This window comes from Platalea leucorodia, assembly GCF_965183815.1.
Source record: "Platalea leucorodia genome assembly, chromosome: 1".
Lineage (NCBI taxonomy): Eukaryota > Metazoa > Chordata > Aves > Pelecaniformes > Threskiornithidae > Platalea > Platalea leucorodia.
In genome coordinates this window covers 150,634,335-150,655,821 of record NC_138823.1, presented here as the reverse complement: position 1 = coordinate 150,655,821, position 21,487 = coordinate 150,634,335, and the positions used below count along the sequence as shown (strand labels likewise).

Here is a 21,487-nt window from a genome sequence, read left to right as displayed (position 1 = left end):
CTTACAAGAATGAACCTCAGTTTCATACGGAGGAAAATACTCTAAAAATGTGTTAGGAAATAATGTAAACTGAACACCACAACAGCTCTGTGTCTTCAGGACTTCACAAATGGTTACAACCTGTTCCCATTTTGCAGGATGATACATTCCCTTCAAGGCAGAAAAAATTACAGTGGTATGACATTCTGAAGATTAACCTCTAACCCCTTGAAATAGTTCTTAATCAGCTGCAAGGGTCAAGTCAGCTTCTACCTGAACTTTTTCTTGACCCATCACAATGAACTACAGAACTGCTAAAAAGTCTTAGGTAATCTAATGCTAGCATATACAGAACTAGCGGTGGTAGTACACCAAAACATTAGGCATAAAGAATCTTGTTAACTTACTATTTTCTTATGAAAACCTCAAACCTTCTTATAAAAACCTTATTCTAAAAGAAAATTATGATTCTTCTACCATAGTTTTATAATGCAATAAAAAACATAAATTCTGTAGAACAATAAATAGGCCAACTGACAAATCAGAATGTCTAATTTAAACATTTACCACTACACTGCTGCCCAGAACTCTTAAATCCTGCACAGTTAGCCCTGAAGCCTTGCAATACCCCGTTCTCTACAATATCTTGCATTTATCCTGATCATAGCAAACATGGAGCTGAATTTAACAAGTAGATTGCTGGGGTTTGTGGTGTAGTTTTGTTTGTTGTGGGGTTTTTGTGGTTTGTGTTTTGTTTAGTTTTTTTTTGTAGTGGCATGGAGGTTTTGTTTGTGTGGTTAAAAAGGTGAATCCTAGCTTTATTCTTCAATATGGAATTCCTTAATGCCATTGTTTTTGCCCCACTTATTGCTTGACTTGAAATACTCCAGGGAAAAGTATAAAAAGCTATGATGTAGCAGCTGAAAGAGATTAAAGCTTCTTCTCATTAGTAACCAACTACAAATACTTGTGTAAGCTGGCAAAAGTTTCTGGTCCTTAGAAGCTGTGGAATACCACTTGGCAAGTACTCTAGCTGTTACACGGTGTTTCTTGAAGGCCTAAACTTTCTTTATGTGCCTAACCTATAAACTCTGTAGCTTCTAGGTCATCTGGGAGACAGTTTATCTGCTATTAGCTGGACACAAGTGTGCTAAAAACTGTAGAGATTAGTAACTGTCACACTTTCTTACACAGAAATAGCAGTCTTGGACAACTCTTACTACCACTAACTTGCTGTTAGGCTCACCTACACACTGAGCAAGGAGGCCAAGATACTAAAATGCTGCTGCGTGTTCTTGAGCTAGTAGGTCCAGTTTCAGCATGATCAGGTTTACCTACGGGTTACTCTTAGAGTAACATGTGTTCTTTTCCTCTCTACTATGTTCTCAAAATATTTACTTTGCACACTTTTGTGTAAATATATAAAATAAAATACTGTAGTCTTGCTGTTGCTTGCTTCTGCTTTTTTTTTTTTTTTAATCTTTAAATTGTATTATACTTTTGACCCTGCTGGGGTGTGGGAGGTGGATTTTTACACATGGAAACCCTGACTGTTTTCCCCCTGGCCCCAGCAAAGACAGTGATTGTAAGTAGGGAAACGCCTAATACAGGTGTGTATGCCCTTAACTTGGTAACACCCTCCTGCAGTCTTTATTACAAGCTACACTTGTGTATTTAGTAGCAGGAGAGCAGAGTCCTTAGACCATCTGTAACTCCTGCTGGGAGTCTGCTCCTCGGTGGTAACCAAAAGGAGTCAAGGCTGACAGTGGCTCCACAGGCCCAGAGCAGGAAAGAAACAGCTTGCGCCCCCCCCCCCACTGAGCCCCTGGGTGTAGGTGGAACAGCTTCTGTCTAGTTTCACCCAGAGCAAACCTATGCTTTTTTAGATGAAGTTGGATTTGCTGCAGGAAACTAGCTGGATATTTACTTCAAAAGTGCAATTTTGAGCTGGGTCTAGATGTTCCCAGTGCTAGGCAGAACTGTTTTTGACTGCCAGCCCTCCTGAGGAGAGCACCAGCTAGAACAACATATCCCACTTCTGAGCTCCAATCATCTGCTTATGCCACTTTCTCCAAGTTAAAGCCATGTCTCCTTGTACCTGGGCAAATTATAAAAAAATAAATAATTTCTGCTTACCTTTAAGCTGAAATACCAGCTAACTAGGAATCTGTTCAAGTTACAGTGAGTTTGAGATAGCCCTAGCAGCTGAGGCCCAGTGATGAGTTACAAGTAAATGTTTAACAGTGATGTTGTTCTGTATGATAACTTTAAGAATGAGACTGCTTCTTCACAATGTAGCCAGCAGGCTCTTCTGGACAGCCAAAGCATCCAACGTACAGCAGTTACTGACGTTCAGAAAGTTCAAGATAAAATACAAAATATTAAGGGATTGATTTATTGAAACATGAATAAATAACAAGGATGGCACACGCCTACATTTATTCCAGTGGGAAGTTAACAGTGAAGTACCTTATGGACAGGGGGGAGGCACGGCAGGGTGCCTCCTCCTGGCAGAAGACATGCTGCTGCAGGAGGTTTTCTTTTTTAAAGTGACCTTCAGGCTAGACCATCCTTCCTGCATGATCATTTCTATCATTTAATGATAAAAGAAGTCAATCACTCGAGGAACTTGAAGCTACAGGCACAGTGGCTTCAGGTCCCAGCGGAACTTCCCTTCCAGCACAAGCTTTGTTCAAACCTGAGTTTTCAGTACCTCTCACGGCAAAACTCATCTCTGGCACGTGAAACCATCTGATCGTTACAGCAGTCTTCAAAGAGGTTCTGATTATTTTATTTTTTAATTCAGCTTTACAATAAGAAAAATCAGAAGAGGGGAAAAGTAACTCTTAAAAAAAACACACAACTAAAAACAAGATTAAAATTGCTCTGGTAAAACAAACATTACATTCTGTGATTACATCTTTATACAGTATAGCTTGTATGAAAAATGTTTTCCAAACTATAAAAGATTTTCAGGAAGGACAAAAAATAAATTTCCTCAAAAACTATTTGTAGTATGTAGTCCAGGTGGAGAATGAAAGCATATCAATAATAGGGTGAAATTTCTGAAGATTCAGATCTTAAACACGAGTTATGTTATGATGTAATTCTTTATAGCAACTCAACGTCTTAGTTTTCTGTCAAACCTAGTTTTAGTGCATTTCCCTTTTCCAGATATATAGACAACTTACTTATATATTAATTTATTTTAAAATTAAGTGTAAAGCATGCTTTAATCAAGCAAACTTCACAAGGTTGTAACTCTATCTATATATTGGTTAATAAATAGGGGGGGGGGGGGAGAGAATCAACCCCAAAATTAGCTGAAAAGTTTTGTTTTGAAAGGAAGTAGAAGAATAAAAGACAGAAAGAAATACCAGAACTGATATTTTTCGTAATGTGACTTGGGAAAAGTCCACAATAGATTAGGGCTAGATTAAATCTTATTTTAATTTAACATAAACTGACAACAGAAAACTTACAGTGCACTGAGCTTTTTAAAATCTGACGAGATAGATATACTTACGGAGCTAGCTTTCATCTCGCTTTAAAACACCTTGTGCCTAAACTATGCATTTCAGGTAAAACAAGCTGTTGTCAACAAGAATACAATTATCAAAGTTAAACATACAAGGTGCAGCCTCTTTAGATGGATCCCTTGTACCACTCGCTGTTTCCAAACTTACTTCTGTTTGACAGTCCCTCTGTCATTAATGGCTCTAACTTTCAAGACATATATCAATTCCCAAATCTCCTTTACAATCATAAAGGATAAGTGAAGGCTTAAACTTCATTTCTGACCAATTTGCATGGAAATTTGCCCCACACTTGTTTAGCAGCAAAAATAACCAGTTGAATTCCTCAGAGCTATATTGTATTTTTCCAACAGCTTACAATGTATTGAATTCATACTTTATTGGTGCTTACATCTGATAATATGTAACCCTGTGGAAAAACAGGCAGGGATGTTGTGACTGTAAAATCATTTCTATATTAAAGTGAGAGTTTTACGTATTTTTCACTTACTTATTCTTTTACAAAGATGATGTTCTCTTCATCATCTGATATCAGCAAGACCAGTAATTACTGAAGGCCCATCCACAAGCACATTCCAAAACAATTAATGTTCATATGGTTTTGAGGCTGGAATTATTAAATTTATTTGTAACCTAGGAGCTGTGAATCATTCAAGTTTCAATAGCATTAGTCCTTAAATGTTTAGCTCAAAGGTAGTACAAAATACTACTATAACAGAAGGAACATAATCCCAGATTCTGAGATTCTATGAGAATTCTGAATTCCTTCGCTTCCCAGGGCCATCTTCTCCTAGCAGTCTTTAAGCAAAGTCATGAATTCTCAGTTCAGTTTTCTAGAAGAGGAACCAAATAAATTAATGTACCTTCACTTATGAGATGATTTTTCATTTATCTAAACAAACAAATCAATTAAGGTTACATGTGAATGATGATTTCCAATCCATTAAAATACAACACTGCTTCAGGATACCTGTACATACACCCTCTTAAGTTACAAAACGATCTGCAAGTTTTACAGAACTGGCACAACCCACGCCGAGGAGTTCAAAACATCACTAAGAATTCTGGCCTGCAGGTGAAATCCCTCAGAACGGTCCCTGACCACGTCAGTCGGTGGTTTGCTGGCTCACAGCAGAGCAACACCTGTGAGCTGGTGTTCCAGTGACTCCAGAAAACATGCAATCAGAACGTTCTAAAATTGTGAGCTGAATCTAAATAACTCTCAATTATTATTAAAAATGTATTTCTATCATCTGTGATCTGGTTTGAGAGCCCTTAGGATTCAGGTTTTCAAGCTTTCTCCAACACGAGTACCCAGATTTTCAGCGTTAAGTTCCCTATAAAGGAAGGAGACAGGTTAAGAGGCTCAGAAGGAGACCTAAAGCAGCCAGAACGCCGTACAGGAGGGTGCCAAGAGTGAGCTGAGCTGCCCCTTCCCCGGGATGCGAGCTAAACACAAAGCTGTTGGCTACAGAAGGCCTTCTCTCTACCGGTTCCATGGAATTTGCTCCACTGTGCAGGAGTTCAGGAGTCATGGCTCCACAGCTTCACGATGAGAAAACCTCACGTGGTAGCACAGACCTGGCTTCTGCTCCAGGACAGTTTATGTATTTTAAAGCCAGAAGTACAAACATATGGTCAATACATGCACTGTGTACAGCTGTTGCCTAAAAGCTTACACACCTTAACAGAGCGCAAGCTGAAACTGGCAATGGGACAACAGAGAAGGACTCATGTTTCGCAATTCCGTTTTCTCTCTGAATGTACTTGATCAGCTTCCCACCCATCGCTAAAGGAGATGGAACTCTGGAGGGAAGGGTGATGCAGAAGCAGATAGTCCTTAAATTCTGGCTATGGGTAGATTTCTTCAGAAACAAAGAGGAAAGCTGAAGAACACAGACATTTCTTTAGTTGTTTCTGTTCTTGAAGTTCATCTCTTCTTAATACAATCCATGAATGCGTAAACAAAACAAGGACTGTCTGGGGCTATGCTATCTCTGTGGCTCACAGAGATGCTGGTATTACCGTTAGTAGACTGTGGTACAAATCCTGGTGTCCAGAACTCAAAAAGAATGTTGATAAACTGTGGAGCGTTCGGGCAAGAGCCACCAGAATCATCCCAAGACCAGAAAACAATTTTAAAATGAGATTCCAGTTGCTCCATCTGTTTTGTTAAGGAAAGGATTAAGAGATGACCTGGCGATAGCAATAAAATACCCATGGAAAACACATCGCGGGCTCTTTGTCAAGTAGATAAAGATCTAGAAAAATCCAGTGGATGAAAGCTGAAGCTAGACAAATTCAAACTAAAAATAATGTACCATTTGTTTATTCATTTAAGCTCTGAATCATTAGAACAATATATTAGAAAAATTGCTGGAAAGGGTGCTTTTCTAAAAACCCATTTCTGACCGAACCTGTGAATTGATTTGAGGGTGCTACAGAGGTCAGAACAGACGATCAAAAAAGGTTTACAAGAAGAGCATTCTGTTCAGAGAGAGAGAACATGGCCATTCAAGAGCTATTAGCTAAAGAAAACTAAAGCTCATAGGAGCTTCACATAAGATACTAAAAAAATTGTATTGATTTTAAAAACGTTGTCCTTGCTGATGAAATGGAAATCTCCATGTACCAGTGCAGAAAGTAAGGAAAATGTGTGCCACTGCCTAAAAGCCTTAGTAGTGAAACCTCCAGTTTCATCAGACAGTGCAAGTAACATGAGTGCTGCTGCTGCCGACGGCTCAGAGATGGGGTAACTCCCTGGCAGCCCTATAGCCTTCGTGGGCCTTGTATTGTTTACCACACCATGGGCTGGGCCCGGAGGCTGGTGGTCAGTGACTAAAGGCTGGTTGGAGGCCAGTAATCAGCGGCATATGCCAGGGTTTGGTACTGGGTCCAGTCCCGTTTAACGTCTTTATTAATGATCTGGATGATGGGGCAGAGCGCACCCTCAGCAAGTTTGCAGATGACACAAAACTGGGAGGAGTGGCTGATAGGCCAGAGGGTGGTCCTGCCATCCAGAGGGACCTCAACAGGGTGGAAAAATGGGCTGACAGGAACCTCGGGAAGTACAACAGGGGGAAACGCCAAATCCAGCACGTGGGGAGGAAGAACTCTAGCCACCAGGACATGCTGGGCCTGCCCAGCTGGGAAGCAGCTTGGCAGAAAAGGACCTGGGGGCCCTGGTGGACACCAAGCTGAACATGAGCCAGCAACGTGCCCTTGCAGCAAAGGCAGCCAATGGTATTGCAGGGTCCATTACCCCTCCTCCCTGCGGGTCGAGGGAGATGATCCTTCCCCTCTACTCAGCACCAGAAAGGCCACACCTGGAGTGCTGTGTCCAGTTCTGGGTACAAGAGAGACATGGACATACTGGAGGGAGTCCAACAAAGGGCCATGAAGATGATTAAGGGACTGGAGCATCTCTCCTATGAGGAGAGCTGAACACTGGCACAGGTTGCCAGAGAGGTTGTGGAGTCTCCCTCCTTGGAGATATTCAAAAGCCATCTGGACACGGTCCTGGGCAACTGGCTCTAGGTGGCCCTGCTTGAGCAGGGGCGTTGGACCAGATGACCTCCAAAGGTGCCTCCCAACCTCAACCATTCTGTGTTTCTGTGATTCACCATATGAGAGAAACCTATGCCATGGAAACTGTCAAACATTAAAAAAGTAGAACAATTTAAGCTAATTCTAGTAAGATCTACACACATGCAGACTCTCTGCAGACTGACAGAGAGGAAAAAACTTAAGAGCATACTAAACTACCAAAGTCATGTGTGAGGCTCAAGTAAGTACATAGCAACTCAAGAACATTCACTCGATCTTCTAATGCTTACAGAGTTGAGAAAAGGTAAGATGAGAGTACAACTGTCCAGCTGAAGGAAGCCAAAGCAGATATTACAAAAATAACGTAGTAAGGTGCTAGTAGATGTTAAATAAGAAATAGGTGACAGATGGGACTCTGCAAAGGATTTGATAGGAAAAAAATTTCTCATGGCACAACAGGACTAGGGAGTCCAGAAGCAGTGAGAATGGCTCAAGAGGATATTGGGAGTGAGAGGGTCAAAGAATGTCATGGAGACGCCTCCAAGCTATCCAGCCTCACCCACTAGTGTATGCTCACTGAAATTATTTATCCTGCATCACACTTCATGGATTTAACCTAAATTGCCACATATACAGCATACCACATATAAAGTCGATTTAACCAATACTTTCTTATGCTGAGAAACTTTCAAGGCAAAGAAAACTATACGTGTCTCTTCCTAGAATTCCCAGCTAATGGAAAGCAGTCCTACTAGCTTCCAGAATTTCTTGTGCATTTGGCTTGAGTTCTTGGGACTGAAACACGCACCTTCCTATCATAACCATACCAAGGACTCTACTGTACAATCTGTTTATCCTGATATCTTCAGAGCTATGAGTCACTAATACATACAACGGAACATTAAGCAAGACATGCCTTGAAACAGAGAACTCAAGGAAACAGGATTTACCAAAGCAATTACTATCAAGCTCCCCATTTTGATACTGACCTGATGTTTCAGATACACTGTCAAAGCCTTACTGACAGCATACCCTTGCATTGTTCTTTTCCATGAAGGCAGTATTTTATGTCCTGTCTAAATAACACGGTATACTACGTATTGGTTTAAAGAGATGAAATGCAGTATATATGCCCTATCGAATGCACATCTTTACCTTCGTTTTCTTTGAAGATACACATGTACCAACCACTGGGCAATAAACGGCCATAAAATAGCAAAAGCTAAAATACCAGGAGAAATTTCAAAGGGCCACCATGATGGTTTCTAAGGAAAACAGAAAAAAAAATTCTAGTCAGCAATCTGCGTGCACATATTGCATACCACATGTATACTTCTCAACCACTTCAAATGCTACAGTATCAAAGTAGAAAATACTAGTAAGGCCAGGAAAAACGATTAATCTATCAAATAACTTCTTCAGACACAGATTATTTTTTAATCTCCTAGTCAAGGGAGAGACAATACAAAAAGCACATACCAAGAGCTAGATATAAAATATTAATATCGTCTTCTTTTCACCATTCACACTGCTTTTTACAAATAGAAAAACCAATATTTTACCTTGACAGAGGAGGCGGGCTGATAATTTGACTGTAGTGTTGCAGATTTTGCCTTTAAATACAAACAAAGGCTGGTAAGTATTAAAAAGGAAACTGCAATTAAAATGCTTCTGCTTCACAAAATATGAAGTTTTTCATCTTGTGAAGGCTTTGCAATCTGTATATATGACAGTTTAAGGAACAGATCCACCCCCATGCAACCCCCCTTTCACCACTTAGTTTCCAACTTACCTCTCATGTTTCCATTACTCTTTATAGCATTTTTATCACATCTCTGTGTGTTAAAAAATGAATCAGTGTCACTTACTGGAACTCTTTACAGTTTTTCAGGCCCCCCCTGTCCAGCTTGTCATTGCAACTTCCTCAACTCTGGTCCAGTCCCAGCAGTTGCAACCCAGAGTAGGAATCCCAGCAGCTTAATTTGCATGATTACATGTTTCAACAGTAGTTTTTACAAAGGCAAAAAGCACTGTTTTACTCTGCCCTGAGCTATAGCTACAGGCATGTCTAACAGCATAAAGGAAAGAGCATACTCTGTTCCAAATCTTCCAGGCAATCCAGAAAATGAGAAGTATCAGGAACATTTCAAGACAATTCCCATACACTATTGTGGTGCTTCCACAAAAACAAAGCAGTCAGTTTTCTACGTCTTTCTTAATTTATGCAAGTGTGAAACAGAAGCTTCTGTTTCTCTTTAGGTAAGGGTAGTGAGCGCAGCATGAACTGCTGGGGAAGAATCTTTTACTCTTTCTTCATATATTGCTCAGGCAAAAAAAGAAAATCAATCTGTATCCAAACATCAGATTCTTGAATAGCTGTGACAGCGAAATCATGGTTTTAATAAATCTTTTTCCCTGGCTGCCTTAGATTTGGTGTGTGTGCATCCCATAGGATACTGCTTGTACAGCACACTCATCCTCAGGTAGATCAAAATACATCAGCAAGTCAAACAAAACCAAACATTTTTAGGTTGCTGGTTCAACTATCCTCACAGCACATTCTATTCTCCCAAATATACAGTATTTCCATTGAAACAGAAAGAAAGAGAAACACTACATCAATAAATATCTACATTTGCTTAAGACTTCTTTTGCCTATCTTGTATACATGATATGAAATTCCAAGAAAGCTGGATTACTTCATGGGGAAAGAACACTATGAAGAATCAGTCTTCTGCTAACTGAAAAATGGAATCAGACGTTCTGCCTGCAAACATTTACCACTTCTCACTTGAAAATGCTTTGAGATCTACTGATGAAGAAATTATCTGGGATCATGTATTACTAATATTAACTATGGAATCTCCATATAGCGACTGTGTAATGTGTATCAATAGCTATGGCTAATATTAGTCTGATCAGAAATCAGTAAAATAATATATGGTTAATTTCTAGGTCAAAATGCATGTTTTTGCTCACATGTACAAGAGTCCTGAATTGTTTTCCTGAGAGGAGGTACCAATTTTAAGTTGGAACAAGCTACAAAATATAACTGAAATGTCTTTACAGTTTAAGAAAATATTATCTGAAATTTTAATCTGAAAAAGCATAAAAATATCCAAGGAACTGTAATAGAAAGTAATCAAATAACTTCAGTGAATAATACCTGTGATGCTGTAACCGCCTCCAGCATATGCAACCTCTGAAGGACATTCTGCATGTCTTCTTGCAACCGCATCAGCACTACTGCAATCTGTTCATTGAGGCTACCCCTGGGTCCTCTGTCTGATCCCCAGCGCTCTCCGTCCCCTCCACTACCCATCTGTCCACCTTGTGAACCATCTCCTAGAGGCTGAAGTCTATGCCCTAGGTTGAGGGAGAAAAAATAGATACATAAAACACAGAATGGGCTACCAACTTTATGGAAAATACTTGATTTTAACAGTTCAGTTTTCTCCCTCCCAAACTGAGTGTGGCAATCCTAATCATAAGCTATATTATGATAGTTCAAAAGCACTGGGAGGTTACTGCAACATCATTTGAGATGCTTCCCTACAGCCTCACTGTGACAGTATCATTCAAGGTCTTAGAACTGCATAAACATTTAGCAAAAAATTATTAATTCACATCCAGTCAAGTTCAGCAGTAAATTCTGCCCTAGCGAAAAGAAAGTAAGATCTGTCTTATTATCAAGGGTAGATGCATTTTAAGTTTGGCAGAGTCTCCAACCAGAAAACAAAGAACACTGGAATAGAGTGATGAGAAAAGATAATTGTTTGAAACCTACAGTACTCCTTTAAACTATATACAGCTAGCCTATCATGTTTCCGCCTCCAAGTAGCAAACGTAAGTAAAACAAAACAGAGAATGGGAGGTGGTTAAACTATAATATGTTCTTCATAATAGTTTTCAAGATAAATGTTATATTTGGATTTTCTTTTTTATTTTTGCATCTGATCACATATAGGTGCCATACAAAAAGGCATGCTATATATAAATAAATACTTTCTGGCTTTTTTTTTTTTTTAGTACAAGAAAAATAAACTTTATCCTTGACTTTACAGATCATACCACTGGAATATGGTGACAGTATTAGAAGTATTACAGAATTAAAAAGAGCAGAGGCCCAACATAAATTGAACATCTGGACTATTATGTGATTGAGAATCATTAAGTTTTAAGAATCGCAATAGATAGTATCAGAATCACCCAAAGGTGTGGCTAACACTCCAATTATATAGAAAACAATGCATCACTGATACTTTTCCAAGATGTTCCATGGTTTCAAATAAGACACCATAGAGGTATAAATGCATATGCATTTAAAAATAAATACGTAACTTGTAAAGAAGCTCTTCTCAAGCATAGACAGGTTTTGAAGATTACATTTCTAAGAAGGCAGGTGCCATAAACAGCAGCTGGAGTTTAAGGTAAGCCAAAACAGAAGAAGCCAATATGCTTATACAAGATCTCCATAGCACAAGAAAATCCTTTTGTAATACTTCTTATGGATGAAATAAACACTCCGAAGACAAAACTGATTGCTACCACTGTAATTAGGATTTTGTTATCTGTTTTTACTGTGAAGGACAGAAGCACTATATAGCGTGACTATCTTACTGGACAATGTTGACAAGTGCTTCTCAGGCACCAGTAATTTATGGCAGTCAGGAGAGTGAGGAAAACAAAAGCAGCATGCACAGTACCTCTCCCTCTTCTGACACTGTAGAAATCTGCTTTTTCTCCACCTTTCTTCTCCTTGTGAGGGCCCCCATTACTGGCTTTGCCGTCTTCTCCTCCACACTTGACTTCGCCTTGTTCTTGAGCTTCTCCCTCTACAGTATTTCCAGGTTGGAGATTCCCATAACTCATGCAAGCGTGCCTTGGAAAATCCGTATTTTCTAACAGAAGACTGTGATCTACATCCAAGAAATGGGATGAATGCTTTAAAGATCCTTTAGCTGATGTGATGATCTCCAAGGGCTACAAATTAACATTAGCAAGTAATTAAATTCTGTAAAATGTGACAGTTAACCAATAAAAAGGAAGAAGCATCATCTCTACTTTCACTTTAAGAAAATAGTTTGCCCAGAATTAAGACTTTTCTTTTAACAGGAGCAGTTGTTTTCCTTGTGCTTGCTATTGTCTAAACGTCCTTTTCATATTGAAAAGGCATTTGAGGCAAATATTCTCAAAACAGTGATACCACTTGGAATTACTTTAGACATTTCTAACATATAGTAATACTCAGTAATCACTAAAATAGAACATTAAGATCTGAAAATGTTCATTTTTCCCTTGTAAAATTGGCTTTGCTTCCTAGACAGTGAAGTGGTATCCTAACTTGGATTCGTGAGCCACACTGTCAAAAGTCACATGCTGTTAGCAACCTTGAGTAGGCAGTGTTTACACTCACAGCAAAGAGTTGTTTATTATCAACCTGTTCAAGACAGCTTGGCTGCACCCTGTGCCTCGCACCAAACAAAAGGAAGGCACGGTATTCTATCAACTTCTCACTCAAAATCTGTGGTACTGTAGGAAGATATTAAAAATGGATGACACACGCGTTGATCAGGTCACAATTACGTGTTCTGCAACAGGACTGCCTTAAGGTGGTTCAAGCAACCCTTTGTTCAGTGCAAGGACAAGCACTTGCACAAATATACACTGAAGCAGACTGAGGACCTCAGCTAGCTGGAAAATAACTCCATGAAAAAGCCAAAATAACCAAAAGAAGGGGCAAAGAAATGGAAACTGCTGCCAAAATCCCATTTGTCAAATAGCAGTTCATAAACCTATATCATCCAAACTGAAGGACAGAGTAATAATAATACAATAAAAAGCTGTATTTAATTCTTTAAATGAACCTCTTCTAGTTTGAATTGATCCATCTGTAGTTCTACTTGTATATTTGTTTACATATACCTGAACATTTGTTAATTTGTTCAAAACTAGAACTTTTCTCATGCAGGTTGGGAAATTCTGACAAATTATCCACCCACTTCAATTAAAGAATCTCAAACAAGCTTGAACAATACACAAGGTGATTGAGAAATTATGTAGATAAGAGAGCTTGCAGCACTGCTACCTAATCGTCTTTCCCAATGTGCTTCATTACTAGGTAAAATTTTGATTTGCTAAAAGGAATTCTCTAGATCCTCAGGAAACTGCTAGACAAGAGAATGATGCAACATTAGAGTGCTTACTGGTCTTTCTGATCCCATGCATCATTCATATATTCCTCCCCAGAATCAGGAAACTAGGTGTTTGAGTACAGTCTACAAAGTCCACACTTAAACTGGACCTCTGAAGGAGGTCCAAGCCAATAAGTCAAGTAAGACTACAGTTAATACAATGAACAGGAGCATCAAAACTAAGCCAGCACCGTTGGTGCCCACCTTTTATATCAAAGTCAGAGATGTACATTATGGCTGAAGAGAGTATAAGAGAACCAGGAAATCATTGTCATCTCGCACTTCTTTAGACCTAGGCCGCTTTCAGGCACTGGCCTACAGGCCCCCTGCTAAGGCTTACTCTTTATTCATTCTAATAAACAAATGCAGGATTCATCAGGCCAGAAAAAGAGCATGCAAAAAGCTCATTGTTAGAAAGACACTCCCTGCTTCTTAGAGATAGCTGGATTCTGGTCCCTACATATGGTAGGAGACCTTAAATTCATTTGTGGACACAGCCCTTAGTTTCTCTGTACCGTTGTTTTTGACAGTTGTTTCTTTGTGCCGTTGTTCTTGACAGTTGTTTGTTTGTAGTGTTTTTGATACCTTCCCCTCACATAAATTCTCTGGAGGCAAAAATTTCAAGGCTTCTAGATCAGTAGTAACCAAGTTGTAAAAGACTGACAATAAAAAGAACGAAAAACTGATAGTCCAATTAGCAGAAAGGTATGCATGAGTTACTTCATTCACCTCTGCATGTCCCGGTTCACCTGACAGGAACCTATTTAAAAATAAGCATACCAGTTTCAAAACACACCTAGGAATACTAAACCCCTACCTCTTCTAGTCCAAGTTGCTCCATAGAGTCACAATAAACTTCACTGTCTGAATCACTGGTTAAGTGCTGAGTTGCTGAGACCTCCTCAGTACTCTCTTCATTTACACCTGTATGGGAAGGAGAGAGGCACACATGCTTTGTAAATGCAAGCCAACCCTGGCAAAGGGTAAAGCAATGAGTTAAAATGTCTAGGTGAGCTTCAACTCATGCCCCTTTTATCTACCATTGTCATCCTAAAGTTAGATTCTGAATAAAGAGGTTATATTAATATAGGAATTATATAAAACTTCTACTAATGGGAAAACTATACCTCATGCTGGCATTTCTGCATTATAAGTTGATAATTTTAATTTTACCTTATTCATTCCAGTCTTCTTCCTAAGCTCAGTAGAAAGTAGTTTTGCCTAAAGTTATCTGTTAGTTTTAAAATTATATATTTAGACATCAATTTCAACAAACTAGCATTTATAATATGTTCAGCCTTTGAGAAAGACAAATAAGAAATTAGTGATTTTCATTTCACTACGAATTGGCTTTCAAAGGCAAATAGTATTTGCATAGGTAGTATAATGTTTTTAAAAGAAAACAATTGTATTTCTGTGGGTTTGGGCCTCTCTGTCTCTGAATTCATCTCTCTCTCTGTAAGAGATCCTAAAAAAGAAGCCTTACTTTAAACTGGTATTAAATTTGATTTTTTTTAGAGTATTCTTTCTTCAGGTTTCTACAACTGAAAGACAGCATTGCTAGTCTCTGAATCCCAGGATTAAGCTTCAAAAAAAGAAATATTTTCCAAGAAAAATATGTGCAAATCAAAATATGGTCTTGCAAGAACAATACCTTGGTGAGCACTATTATTAGCTACTTCTAGGCTTGGCTCCGTTTTCTTTATTTCTTCCTCCGGGTTCAAGCCATTCAGGGCAGATTTAGTCTGGATGCCATTCTGCATATCTGGGACAAAGTTGTCCTTGTAACAGCCGTTAGTAACAATACTTTCCAAATCCCTAGCAGCTGCTGATTCTGGTTTCACATTCTTATAGTCTGTAAAAGAACAAGAAAACCTTGCAAAGAGAAAGCTATGCACCCAATAGCTCAAAACCTATTTCTTCAAGTAGCTAACTTTCTAATGGACTGTAAGCATAATGTATCTGCAGAACAAAATATGTAAATGCTCCTAGATTCACATTCGCAGGGATTGTTCTGTTTTTGTAAAAAGTGTAAATATAAAATTTAATTTGCATTAAGAGCAGATGATATTTAAAACATAACTAAGCAAATCAAACGTAGGTGTGTCTCATAAATTAAAGAATTATCCTCATGTCCTTGGAGGAGAAAACATGTATAGAATTCTAAATATGTAATTTCATTTGGTTTTCACTTGATCCTGGTATTTCTCAAAACTCTTTATGGTCCCCATAAACGAATCTCACTGAAAGTTCTGTTTTATTTTCTCTGAAGGAAAAAAAGTGATTTTCAATTCTACTGTTACAGCCCAGGTAGCCATTCACAGCTCTTACAAACAGCACTGGCAACAAAAACCAAAACAATACAGGGTATAGACTTTTAGCTAGCCTACCAACAGAACCTCCTAGCCGAGTCAAAAATTGTATGGCATAGCTCACAAATTTGTACTAGTTCTAAGTCTTATAACCCAGGTTGAGACACTGCCATTCTTCACCCATGCATCCACATGTATTTGCATCTAATTCTCCTGAAGAAGTACAGCATTCATGATCCCTTGGGATTTTCTACTGCTTAGGTGGTTAAGAATAACTTTGGAAGGGACAATGGTCCAAGTGCAGAAAACATACCCTTTCCATTTAGCTGCAGTTCTTTTTCCTCCTCTTCATGAAGCCCTTCTTCTTCTGATTCTGCTCCGCTATCACTACTTTCAGCTTTTCCATTCACAGCCTTTATATTTGGAGTGGAATTCATGACATTACTAAGGTCTAAGAAAAAATTCAGAGAGGGAAAAAAAGATGCATTTTAAAAGAAACCAGCATACAACCACCCCCCCAACTATTAGTCTTAGTTCTACAAAAGTATTTCCATATTAGATGATGTACCAAATAATGCCAGCTTTATTTCTGTAAGCACTTCCTTAATCGGTTTAATGCTTCTCTTTTGTGGCTCACCAGAGAGTGGCTGACTACTCTCAATAATTCTGAGGAAGCCTACTGGAAAGAGACAGCAGGCCATTTTCACTACTGAGTCTCAGACCAAGTCTATTACCCATATTTACGGTATACCTACAGTAACGTTTTATCTAGGACAGATGTGGCCATGTTCTTTTAAACCTGGAAGTCAGCGTTTTTATAGAAGTTTCCTTTTGGGCTGAAATGCCTCAAAATTGCTCTCAATTCAAAGGCAAATTTTGAAACATTCTATTCAATTATGTGAGCCACAGGATTCTGAAGAAGGTAAATACAATATCCCATGCATCTTCTCCTGGAGCAATTTAAGCAGATGCAAAATGTGGTAAGAAGACTCAAGTTTATACAGATCTTTATCTAGCAAAGGGCATATGGAAATAAATTCTCTGATTGCCATGAAAAAGACGATGAAATAAATACACTGAGCATTTGTTTGCATGTCTAATTACATAAATATTTAAAAAACAAATCTTGAAATAGACAAAGTAACTGCTAAATCCTTGTTTTCCACATCTTTGATCACTCAAAGGATCACAAACAATTTACTCTAACTGTACAAAGAATTGCAAGGTAGACATTCTCAAAAAATATGGAGAATTTAAGGGCCAATTCTACCACCTGCTGTAAAAAAGATATGGTTAAATACATCCTTATGATCATTTAAGCCTCCTGTGTTAGGACAGAGTGATTAAGGTACAAAGAGGGGACAGTTTCTGTGAGACACTTGCACAGTTTACATGTTGACTCCAAGGCTGAATTCTGTCTGTTTTAATTATCACCACAGCATTTCATTTGCATAATTTCTACATTCCCTTGTCAGAACCTTGAAAGATTAATTCTTACGTTTAGGCTTAACATTAACAGCAAAATAATATCTAATTATACTGGAGTTGCCAAACCAGCTCTCCTACTTTCTTTGCTGCATGGTAATTTAGAGCTAAGGGTTTTCTGCTTTAATCTTGCAATGAAGAGCCTTCCCACATTCTTCTAGTTTCAAAGCTTATCCATAGTGCTTTAAAAAAAAAGGGGGCAAAATAACTTAACTTTTTACATAGAAATAATGAATATGCTAAATATCTTGTTCACCTTAGTTTTACCACAAGGCAAGGTTTCTATAAGCACCCTGCATCACTGTTTTGGATTGATTTAATCCAACTGTTACCTGAAGATTAAAGAAAATGATTCTTTATTGTAAAAAGAGAACTGGAAAAGCTATTGTCTGTCCTGTAGACTACAAGAATATAAGCAATCATATGCTTATTTTCTCCTCACTGAAGAACACTTCTTATTTGCAAGGAAATTTGTTTCACAAAAGAAAAATCCCAACATATTGCCAGTTTATTTCTCATAAGCATGTTTTATTTATTGTGAAACCCAGTTCCTGAGATGTTTTTCTAAGAAGCAGCAGTGTGAGGAGGATAAGGTAGCAGGTTAAGTCCTCACACCATGAGCATTAAGCACAAACACAGCTCCCTTGGCATAGTAAGGCAGGCATCACCCTTCCCTTTGAAACAAAGAGGGTGGGGGCACAATCATCCATGTGTCCTACCCAGTCGTGGGAGTAAACAGGAAAGACAAGACTAGGAGGAACATTTAGCTCCTAACTAACTTCACTAGCTGCGAAGCAAGGTGAATTAAAACTGTAAACCTCCTCACCCTACCAAAGATATTGTAAAAGCTCCAGGTATACCATAAGCTTTTTTCTTAAGATTTAATTTTTTTCTTTTTGAAGGGAAGGTCTTTGAATATTCAAGCATGTTCTCTCTTAATTTCAGTAAGGAGATCATTCATTTGGGGAAACTTCTAAGTGATACATCACATATATTTAAAGAGGTGGAACTGATAGAAAGTATCAACAGTAACAGATTTATGGTACCATGCCATGGGACACCTGAATAACTGAAATCCATCAGGGTCACGTTTCTTCCACAAAGTCATTCTCAGCAACAGTGTTCCTAAAGACCATAAAGAGGCATCACTTTGATGCAGACTCTGAAGAACATAGCACTGTACAGAGTTTTGGCCACTTGAAAGACCACACTTAATTGTGTACTTTTCCTCAGAACCCTTACACTGCTATGTTCATCAGGTCCACCCCCAATCGCTTTTACTACATGGTAAAACCAAAGGTTGCTGTCATCCTCCTTGTTACTCCGAGTACCTCCTAAGAAACCAGCAACGATGACTAATACTGGGGGTGATAGGGTTAGACTAAACAGAGCCCCAACTAGTAGTGACTTCTACAGTCCCTGTTGGTAGGTTAATGGCTACTTGCTGAGGAATGTATCTTTTAATATCATTAAGAGTCAAGCAAGCTTTTAAAACCTTATTTGCTTTATGCTAATCCCACCCATCCACCCACCCCTTCATTCTTTCTGTTTATCCACTTCAACTGCACGCAAAACGTTAGCAGCTTTTTCTGTTGCCCTCACTTAGATACTATAGAATCCCTCTTGGTTTATTATTTTAATCTCGCTGCCTACCACTCCAAACTGTGAGATTTGTGACAGTTTTCTAAATCAAAGCTGTAGTGCTCTGTAGCCGTACAAGGAGTTATATTATCATAGAATCATAGAATTGTTTAGGTTGGAAAAGACCCTTAAGATCATCAAATCCAACCGTTAACCTATCACTGCTAAGTCCACCACTAAACCATGTCCCTAAGCACCACATCTGCCCGTCTTTTAAATACCTCCAGGGATGGAGACTCAACCACTTCCCTGGGCAGCCTGTTCCAGTGCCTGACTGCCCTTTCGGTGAAGAAGTTTTTCCTAATATCCAACCTAAACCTCCCCTGGTGCAGCTTGAGGCCATTTCCTCTCGTCCTATCGCTTCTTACTGAGGAAAAGAGACCGACCCCCACCTGGCTACAGCCTCCTTTCAGGTAGTTGTAGAGAGCAGTAAGGTCTCCCCTCAGCCTCCTCTTCTCCAAACTAAACAACCCCAGCTCCCTCAGCCGCTCCTCATAAGACTTGTGCTCCAGACCCTTCACCAGCTTCGTTGCCCTTCTCTGAACACGCTCCAGCACCTCCATGTCCTTCTTGTAGTGAGGGGCCCAAAACTGAACACAGTACTTGAGGTGCGGCCTCACCAGTGCCGAGTACAGGGGCACTGTCACCTCCCTGGTCCTGCTGGCCACACTATTCCTGATCCAAGCCAGGATGCCATTGGCCTTCTTGGCCACCTGAGCACACTGCTGGCTCATGTTCAGGCGGCTGTTGACCAGCACCCCCAGGTCCTTTTCTGCCAGGCAGCTCTCCAGCCACTCCTCCCCAAGCCTGTATTCTACTGTAAAAGCCTCAATTGTTTGTTGGGGTTTTTTTAATGCTATATAGTAAGAGCTGTGTAACAGTAACAACATGCAAACAGAAGGAATTTAACAAAAGAAAATAGCAAGATGGAAAGGATGTGAAGAACAGCCACACAGCCTCTCTACAAGCTTTCACTAGATGTTTATTTTCTTCTGTCAGCTCTATTAAGAGATTTCCTAAGAGCAATTTTAAATACGTTTCTTTAAAGGCAGCACTACAATTCTTCTCAATGACCTGTATAACAGGGCCAAGTTTCTCAAAAATATGTATTTGATTTCTAACTTCCCACATATTTCAAGGCAATTTTTGTTACCCAGATGGGAGTTAGGAGCTTAAATAAAAGGAAGACTAGGTCAAATGTGGGCCCTCTCTGGAAGGAAACAGGAGACCTGGTTGCCCAGGATATGGTGAAGGCTGAGGTACTCGATGACTTTTTTGCCTCAGTCTTCACGAGGAAGTGCTCTAGACACGTCACTGAAGTCACAGAAGGCAAAGGCAGGGACCGTGAGAATGAAGAACCACCCACTGTAGGAAAAGATCAGGTTCAAGACCATCTAAGGAACCTGAAGGTGCACAAGTCCATGGGACCTGATGAGATGCCTCCACAGGTCCTGAGGGAACTGGCGGATGAAGTTGCTAAGTCACCATCCATCGTATTTGAGAAGTCGTGGCAGTCCAGTGAAGTTCCCACTGACTGGAAAAGGGGAAACATAACTCCCACTTCTTTTTAAAAGGGAAAAAAGGAATACCCAGGGAACTACAGGCCAGTCAGTCTCACCTCTGTGCCCTGCAAGATCATGGAGCAGATCCTCCTGGAAACTATGCTAAGGCACATGGAAAATAAGGAGGTGATTGGTGACAGCCAACATGGCTTCACTAAGGGCAAATTGTGCCTGACAAATTTGGTGGCCTTCTACAATGGGGTTACAGTGTTGGTAGATAAGGGAAGAGCGACTGATGTCATCTACCTGGACTTGTGCAAAGCATTTGACACTGTCCCACATGACATCCTTGTCTCTAAATTGGAGAGATGTGGATTTAACAGCGGGACCACTCAGTGGATAAGGAATTGGCTGGATGGTTGCACTCAAAAGAGTTGCAGTCAACAGCTCAATGTCCAAGTGGAGACTAGAGACGAGTGGCATTCCTCAGCGGTCAGTATTGGGACTAGCACTGTTTAACATCTTCGTCGGCAACATGGACAGTGGGATTGAGTGCACCCTCAGCAAGTTTGCTGACAATACCAAGCCGTGTGGTGTGGTCGACACAATGGAAGGAAGGGATGCCATTCAGAGGGACCTTGACAGACTGGAGAGGTGGGCCTGTGCAAACCTCCTGAAGTTCAACAAGGCCAAGTGCAAGGTCCTGCACATGGGTCAGGGCAATCCCAAGCACAAATACAGGCTGGGCAGAGAATGGATTGAGAGCAGCCCTGAGGAGAAGGACTTGGGGGTGTTGGTTGATGAGAAGATCGACACAACCCAGCAATCTGCGCTTGCAGCCCAGGAAGTCAACCATATCCCCAGACTGCAGCAGGTCAAGGGAGGTGATTCTCCCCCTCTACTCTGCTCTCATGACACCCCACCTGGAGTACTGCATTCAGCTCTGGGGCCCCCAACATAAGACAGACATGGACCTCTTGGAGCAAGTCCAGAGGAAGGCCACAAAGATGATCAGCAGGCTGGAACACCTCTCCTAGGAAGATAGGCTGAGAGAGAGTTGGGGTTGTTCAGCCTGGAGAAGAGAAGGCTCCAGGGAGACCTTCTAGCAGCCTTCCAATACCTGAAGGGGGCCTACAAAAAAGGAGAGGGACTTTTCACAAGGGCAGGTAGTGATAGGACAAGGGGTAGTGGCTTACTGAAAGAGGGCAGATTTAGATTAGATGTAAGGAAGAAGTTCTTCACTATGAGGGTGGTGAGGCACTGGAACAGGTTGCCCAGAGAAGCTGTGGATG

At 40.0% G+C, this 21,487-nt stretch overlaps 1 protein-coding gene across 8 annotated transcripts in view; it reads right to left on the bottom strand.

Moving 5' to 3' along the window:
- Positions 1-2,372: 2,372 nt before the first annotated feature.
- The window catches only part of ACBD5 (acyl-CoA binding domain containing 5), a 34,685-nt gene continuing 15,570 nt past the window's right edge, over positions 2,373-21,487 (bottom strand). For 4 of the 8 annotated variants that reach the window (XM_082322916.1, XM_082322918.1, XM_082322917.1 and 1 more), the window contains 8 exons: positions 15,881-16,018; positions 14,910-15,110; positions 14,073-14,179; positions 11,768-12,044; positions 10,228-10,427; positions 8,624-8,674; positions 8,217-8,326; positions 2,373-4,852 (listed from right to left, as the gene is read on the bottom strand). In XM_082322916.1, the coding sequence (XP_082179042.1) occupies positions 4,798-4,852; positions 8,217-8,326; positions 8,624-8,674; positions 10,228-10,427; positions 11,768-12,044; positions 14,073-14,179; positions 14,910-15,110; positions 15,881-16,018 (1,139 nt within the window). In that variant the 3' untranslated portion in view covers positions 2,373-4,797. Of the gene's footprint in view, positions 8,327-8,623; positions 8,675-10,227; positions 10,428-11,767; positions 12,045-14,072; positions 14,180-14,909; positions 15,111-15,880; positions 16,019-21,487 lie in introns of all 8 variants that reach the window. The other 4 variants (XM_082322920.1, XM_082322922.1, XM_082322919.1 and 1 more) reach the window with 3 other exon arrangements.